The following is an 8421-nucleotide window of genomic DNA, read 5'->3' on the forward strand; positions in this document are numbered from 1 at the left end:
AATATAAGAATATAAGAAAATATTACACTTTTCAATGCACTTTTGTTGACTCTGTTCTGAAATATGACATTTATGGAATGTCAATATTTTTTTATTTTTTATATTTTAAGTACAGTAGATAATAAATACACTTATAAGCATTGTTACATCCTACAATGCATATTGCATCAAAAATCAAGACATTTTTACATACAAACTAAATGCATTTCTATTTTTTTCAAGCTCTAAAGGCGTAATATGATCGTATACATGCTATACGTTATATAAGTTTATACATGTGCAAAGACTAACATTAAAAATAAACATACTGTATCATTCCAGTCATTTAAAATTGTCAATTAAATACAGTTGAGTGAACCGGTAAAACGGCAATTACCTCAGAAATACAGACTATACATTTATAAATGAATCTTTAGTAAAGCAGTTTACAAGTGGGTAGAGGACCATTAACCTGCAGAAGATAAATAAGTGTGTGTGTGAGTGTGTGTGTGAGTGAGTGAGTGAGTGAGTGAGTGAGTGAGTGCTTTTGTACTGCTTTTTCACAAATGCTTTTTCAAAGTTAGTCACTATCAGTTCAGAGCTGACTGTGAGGAATTTGTTCAACTTTTTGTGTTTGATAGTGTGGTTTTATTCTTCCTCCACCAGATCAGAGAGCTGATCTTCTCTCTGCATTGAGACGAACCATAGTAGTAGAGAAGAGGGTCCAGAAACACACTTGCGCTCCCCAAACACAGAGCTATCACGTAATATTTGCCCTCCTCGGTGCCTCCTGCGGTGGATAAACGAACACAGTGATAAAACAAGATGCCATTGGTTGGTGCAAAGCAAATTACAAACACACTCAGCACAGCTATAGCCATAATCACAGCTCTCCTTTTCTTGTCTGAAGATGATGTTTTCGAGACATTAGGCGTGGTGGTGAGCACATATATGATGGCAGAGTAGCTCACTAAAGTGACGACCAGCGGCAAGAAGAAGTAGAGGCAGGAGAGGATGGAGAACAGGTACACATACACCTCTGCGTGATTCAGCACGTCGTGGCAGGTGACGCCCACATCCTTTATCTTGAACGTTTGCGATACGGAGAGAAGAGGAGCGCTAGCAGCGAGCGTCAGCATCCAGACCAGCGCGCACACGCATGTGGCTTTCCTTGCGCTCCTCCAGGTCAAAGAGGCGACGGGGAACACTACGGCCAGCAGCCTGTCCACGCTCATGCACATCATCAGCAGTATGGAGCAGTACATGTAGCAGTAGTACGCTGCGGTGAGCACGCGACACGCCGCTTCACCGAACACCCAATCTGAAGCGTTCAGCTGGTAGTGGATCTTCAGAGGAAGCAGCAGGGCGAAGAGCAGGTCCACACACGCCAGCTGAGACATGTAGATCACCGCCGGCTTCTTCTCTCTGATCCTGCAGGTGAACGCCACCAGGGCCAAAGCGTTGAGGGGCAAACTAATGAGGATGATGATGATGTACAACGAGGGCATGATCCGTGTGACCAGCGGGCCTTTGAGGAAGTTAACAGACTCCTCTGAGATGTTGAACGAGTCCTTTGTAGTCTTGCTGAGATTCAGATTGCTGCTGTTACCTGACTCTGTACGTGCGGTAATTTCTTCATAGTCGGGAACAAGATCAACGATGTCATCTGTAAACACATATGCAACAGATAAATACATAACAACGTTAAAACTTCTCACCACCACCAGACAAATACAGGGCTTCACTCTTATAATAGTTAGGCATAACCGACTGTTCTTATGGTTATTTTGACAGAATTGTGTATGCATTTATCGGTACAAGAGCCAGAGAAGGTGGCATGAGCCAAATCTGGTGTTCAAGTGCTTTGAGAGCATTATTTTCTGTTTGCATGTTTGCATGCTTAAAACAATAAGGTTTTGTGACAATGTACAGCAGTGGCCCGTCAACTGTCCTGAGCATCTTTTAGGGCCTCAGTCAGTTGGTTGAAATCGCCGGGGCCCCCCCACAGCCATGGGCCCCTATAATTGTCACCACCTTTCGCTCCACTAGCGATGGCCCTGCAGCTGACTGATTGACAAATATGACACCACTGCGCGATGGAGAATATAATACCCATGTGTAACCTGCTCTCATTAAAAAATTGTACCTGCATTTTTTGTGCAGCATCGTTTTATGTACCTTACTGCATGTTTCGGAGCAGTTTTAAAGAGAAATGTCCACAATATCTGCTTCGGTTACACATTGCAACGGTTCAGAAATCAAATATCCAGGTACTGTCCAAAAAATGAATGCTCTATCATGCTGGAAATATACCCTACACCAAATCCAACCCTAGTGTTTACTGAAGCAAAACTGCATTTGTTGATTGTTGAACCAATTGAACGAATTCGGTGAATCAATTGGTGAATCATGTGTTGAACCGTAACAATTATGTTGTCATTTGCTACTCAAATGACTGTGTGCAATATATTTTACAAATCAATATAAATATAATATTTACAAATCAAAATGAGCTTTTCCTCTTGAAATAGTGTGCTATGAACTATAGTCACGATCTCATGTCACGTGTTAAAAATGGGAAACTCTGGAAACTTTACCTGGAGGTATTTCCATGGAGCTGGTTGTGGGTTCATTTTCTGAGTTTGAGATTGTTCCGGGATATTCTCCAGAAACATTTTTGAAATAACCTCCATTCAAAAAGGACTCTTTTGCCGTTGTCTCATTGGTCTTAGTCTTAACAGTGAAATTGAGTTCGGAGACATCTGTAACCAAGCATACAAAACATTGCATTACCAGGTAAATAAAGGTGACTGTTGTAACTTATTAAACAGAGGCCGTGAAGAACATGTTCATCTTTACTGTAAATAGTACTGTAAGCACCCTGTCTACCGTAATTGATCAAATGCAGGTTTGGAAACTTTACCTGGAAGTATTTCCATTGATCTGTATGTGGGTTCGATTACTGAAGAGTTGGTTCCGGCATATTCATTTTTGAAATAATAATTCATCACCCAATCTGAAAAGGACTCATTTACCGTTGTCTCACTGGTCTCTGTCATAACAGTGTCATTGAGTTCAGAGCCATCTGTAACCAAACATACAAAACATTAGGTTTTTATTGCATTACCAGATAAATAAAGGTGACACATTTCAGAGGCCGTGAAGAACATGTTCATCTTAATATAACTCCAGTCAAAAAAAAAACAGTAATTTACCGTTAATAGTACTTTTAGTACCCTGTTTATTGTTATTTATCAAATGCATGTTTTTTTACGTTCTGTGTAAATGAATAAAATGAATAATAAAAAAATAATAAAATGTGAATCGAAGCAGACGAGAAAGCCATGAAAGTCATAGCACTTTTAATTACCGATGTACTTACCACATGCGTGCATATATAAAATAGAAAGCAAGAGAGCTTTGACCTCCATGATCAAATCTAAGTCAAGCGTCAGAATCGCAAACCCCCGTGTCGTGTGTGTCTTCTGTGGTTATGTCACGATATTTTAAACTATTCGGTGAAAGGAGGTGCTTCAGAAAACCCTCAGGGTGTTAATGAGGTTTGCCATTATTTTTTACTAGTCGTTCTCAGAGCAAAAAAAGAAGTCAAAAATTAAATAATAATAAAATAAAATGCATGCAGAGGGATAAATCAAGATTTTGATCCCCATGAGCACTTTCTAACTGTACAAATATCTGCAGAAACTTTGACGTCTTTGACAGGCCGTCACACTGCATTACATTATATTTTGTCGAAGCAGCAGAAATACAGGACGAATGGTTTTAACTCAAAAAAGTGTGTAAATCAGCAGTATTTTGTTGTTTTCTGCTTGACTTTTCACTGCAACAACATCACCTTGTTTCTACAGACGTCCACGTGTTCTTCAAACAGCATCAGACGTGTTTATTCTTTATTTACATGAGAATGACAGGGTTTTTTTTCAGACTGACCTAGATTTTTATAAATGTTATTAAATTCTGTGCAAATAGAATTCTGAGAATTGTTTCTAAACTAATGCTGTCAAATGATTCAAAAATGACTAACTTTTTGGAATTAATCGTAATTAATCCCACTTAACATTAAAATTTATAGATATCATTTTGTATTGGAATAATTTCACATTTAAGCATCAAATTAATGGAGAAACAAAAAAGCAGTCTATTTTTAATATTTGTTTAATGGTATCTTTTTTTATTTGATGGCATGTTTTTTATCTGATGCCTCTACAAAATTGTCCTTTTTTTAAAAATATTTAACCATTGACTATAGCCATTTAATATTACAGTATTATTGAGAGCTGTGCATTTTAATAATTATTAGACTTTAAAAAAAAGTGACCTTTAAACAATCTTCACATAAACCCATCCCAGCTGGGGCCCAGCCAGTTTCCTTGTGGACCCCTATATGGGTCCACCCAGATAAAACAACAAAATAAACACTGCCAAGTATGCATACTATTAGATTTATCAGATAATTAGGTGATTAATTGAGTGATGATTGATTATTACTGAAGACTTTTCAAGAACAACCCATTTTAGTGATTTTTTTCATGACAAGAAATGCATTTATTAAGCCGTGGAGCCGCCGCATTTCTTTGCATCTTCACCAAACGGGAGATTTTTCAGAAACCCACTTCAGCTTCACCTCAGCGCCAGGTGCGAGTCAAATGAGCTTCAGTAGAATAACAATGAACTGTGGTATTAGGAGACGTTGATAGGCTTTATGTCAGTAAAACAAACTTTCCTGTCCTGTCAGGCATCTTAAGTTACTGCTCACCGCACACGCTCTTTAATTGCACGCGAATATGCAGCGCACGCATTGATCGCATCCTCATAAATAAGTGCACAATAAATTATGAGCATAGACCTTAGTTCTGTCACACTGTAGTTCAGCTGCAAACTGTGCATGTATGCATTACATTTCAGAACATCTCTCAGATGCACTAAAATATACTCTGCAATTCAAAAACACAGTATAATGAGCAAGCCGATAGGTATTTTTTCATTTGCACATCTAATGCATAAGTAAATTTACACACAGTGCACTTATACTACAAAATATGCTATATATATGTTTATGTATGTATGTATGTGTGTGTATGTATGTATTAAAAAAAAAAAGGACAAATAAAATGAAATCATTTAAATGCACAAAATAACAAATTTTACATTCTGGTATTTATGAGCTGTTGATTTCCGGTCCTTTTCACATTATTATCACTATATCTGCATGTCTCTTATACTGTACAGAAATATTTATGTTTAGGATTTATGCATTTTTTTATAGTCAATATAAAATGGGTACGTTTTGGTTTTGGGGGTAGTTTAAGGGGTTAAATCGCTTCTTGACAAAACAATAAAAATGCATTGATACAATTCAATTATACAAAAGATACAAAATAATTCCCACTAAAGAACATTTTTGAAGCCTAAAGTGGGCGGAGCCACAGATATATATAAAAGCCCGATTGGACCGCTCCTGGTATGTAGATGCCGACTTCTTGGGTAATATTTATTGATTACTCGTCACTTGAATGATAAGGTGCATGGCTTACAATTCGTGGCCCATAGAAACAGTCGCTAATAAGGCATTTCCTTGAAGAGTTGCAAGCCACCATCTTGGTAGCGTTTTACCGCTTTTTACTGATTTGCTGTGAAACAGCAAAATGCCATAACTTTTGGGCTATTCATGACCTCCTTTAAAATTTGTATAAGTATCATTATTTCATTTCATTTTCCGCTCTATGACTTTGTTTTGAAATGCTAAAATGAAGTTACTGTGCTCTGCATTTGTTTGCATTAGTTTAGTCAGCGTATTAATATTTATGCAATGTACTTTAAAAAAATTTGGATTGTCATCATGGTATATTAACTGTAGACTGACACGTGTGTATTCACATATTTAAATTTGACAAGAAAGGACTCATTAGGTACCTTGGTCTATGTCCTGCACATTAGCTGATAGGTACATACACCGCTACATACCTAGCAAGTGTATGGAAGTAGGACTGTAAAATAAAGTGCACAATTTTACTTAACAATTAGAGTTACCAGTTCTTTAAACTTTGTTAAACTTTACCATGTGTATACCATTAGTAAGTGTGGTAATGTGTCTTATTAGTTACCATATACAGATGCTGTAAGGACATGCCTGTTGGCACCCATTACATATTTACCATGCATGCACAGTTACAGTAAGTACAGCCACGTTTGTTATTTGTTACCATGTACACACACTTTAGGTAAGTACCTTGTGTTATTGTTATTGCTACCTTTCTATTTTCGATTTAAATAAGGCACTATGCAAAACATATGAAGGGTTTTATACAAAACAGATGACAGGTGCTATGCAAAACTGTTTCTGTTCTGGATTTCATCTATCCAAATGTACAGTATATAGTAACGAACACACACCCACACTGTTAACAATTTTCCTGTATTTTTTACAGTAAATTATTGGCAGCACGGTTTCCAGGAAGCTACTGTATTTTTGGTTTTACAGCAGTATACCATAATGCAACTTCACAGTAATTTAAAACAGTACTGTATAAATGCACAATTTAATTTGCCATTTTTGCATTATTTCTAGTGTATTTGGCTATATTTTATGATGTATAGTTGGTACAGTATATGCATATTAAAAAGAAAGGACTTAATAAGTTTCTTAAGTATGTCCTGTACATTACCTAATAGGTAACACCAGTACATACATAGCAAGTATATAGAAAAGTGCATACTTTTTACATACATGTTTTAATATTGAGTAGAGTACATGCATAATAAAACAATAAATCACTGTCCTAAATAGAGATGGGTAAGGAAATCCAGTATTTAATCTGTACCAGGGCTAAACTAAGACAGGCCAGAGTATAGATAAACTCTGACGGTAAGGGTTCTGCTACTCGTACTGGTGAAATTAAACTCACCAGAGCTGGCAGCTATTTTTATATGCAATAATATTTAAATCATATTTAAATATTTGTCTATGATGCAGTTTTGCTATTAGCGATTCAGAAACAAGGTGGCTTTTTTATTACACTATTTTTAAATATTTTTTTTTATTTAGTTTTTAGCTTCTAAAGATTATAGCCTCGCGTCTTGGTCAGAATCAGCACAGTCAGTGATTGTTGTAAAATGTCTTTACTGTTGCTCGGTTGTGGGACATGTCTGATGATAAAACTAAATGTGTGCACATGCTCCAAAACAGACAAGCTAGCTACAGAAGATCCAATCCAAAAAATCTAGTGTGTCAATATATTGTATGTGACTGACTGGTGCTTGGGCCATAAATGATAAAAAAAAAACTCTTAATATGAATAACATTATAGCTTTAATAAGCATCGGTCTATTAAAATACTTTGAAAACTATGCCATTACTTACCTGGACAGTAGTGTTAGTAGACCTTTATGAAAGCACTGTTTATTTCATTTCACTTAAAATCTTGATACTCATACCTAGTCCTAAGAGAGAACTTTCTTAAAAATGAGCAAAAACAACAAGAAGTGTCCCACATCGATCGCCCCTAACTGTGGAGAAGGTGGGTGATTGCAAGGCCAATGACCTTTCTCGAGGGTCTCAGCCCATCTTGAGGTATTGAGGGTGGAAGAGAGCTCTAGTCATTCATCCCTGCAGTATGTGGTTTAGTAATGTCCTTCTGAAATAAACAAGGCCTTCCCTGAAAATACGTCATCCGGAGGGGAGCATATGTTGCTCTAAAACCTTTATATACCTTTCAGCACTGATAGTGTCTTCTAAAACACGCAAGCTGCTCATACCGTATACACTTATACACCTTCATACCATCAGAGATACTGAACACTGATAACATGCTGGAAGGTCTCCCTTCTCTTTAGATCATGGTCTGACCACAGAACACTCTTCTTTCAATAAGCTTGACCCACAGGACACAACGAGCTTCTGGAGCATGTTCACATATGGCTTCTTTTCTCATGATAGAGCTTTAGTCGGAGGATTGTGTTTACCGACAGAGGTTTCTGGAAGTATTCCTGGATGCTCAGTAATGTCTGACAGAATCACGTGATGATCGTCCGAAACCTGAAGACCATGAGCATCCAAGATCTTCAGCCTTGTCCCTTACACACAGATTTCTACAGTTTCTCTGAATCTTTTGCTGATGATCTCTTTACTGTCCTGACACGTTTTTGAAGTATTCCACAATTTTACTCATTCTTTCACTTTACTAGACTCTGCCTCTCTAAAACATCTCTTTTATAGCTAATCATGTTACAGACCTGATGTCATTAACTTCATTAGTTGCTAGATGTTCTCCCAGCTGAATCTCCTAGCTTTTTCAGCTCTATGTTGCCCTCCATGCAAACTATTTTGAGGCCTGTAGCAGGCATCAAATTTGAAATAAGTTAGTTAACAAAACATCCCAACCGGAGTCAGTTCAAACCTGAAATCGAACTGCAACTAAGTTT

At 37.2% G+C, this 8421-nt stretch overlaps 1 protein-coding gene across 1 annotated transcript; it reads right to left on the minus strand.

Moving 5' to 3' along the window:
- Positions 1–599: 599 nt before the first annotated feature.
- LOC122340956 (proteinase-activated receptor 1-like) lies at positions 600–1743 on the minus strand. The gene is made up of 2 exons (XM_043234219.1): positions 1698–1743; positions 600–1645 (listed from the first exon to the last, which is right to left on the minus strand). Exons 1-2 carry the CDS (start codon positions 1741–1743, stop codon positions 600–602), a joined length of 1092 nt encoding a protein of 363 aa, XP_043090154.1.
- Between the last annotated feature and the right edge of the window lie 6678 nt (positions 1744–8421).

Source organism: Puntigrus tetrazona, unplaced genomic scaffold, assembly GCF_018831695.1.
Source record: "Puntigrus tetrazona isolate hp1 unplaced genomic scaffold, ASM1883169v1 S000001111, whole genome shotgun sequence".
Lineage (NCBI taxonomy): Eukaryota > Metazoa > Chordata > Actinopteri > Cypriniformes > Cyprinidae > Puntigrus > Puntigrus tetrazona.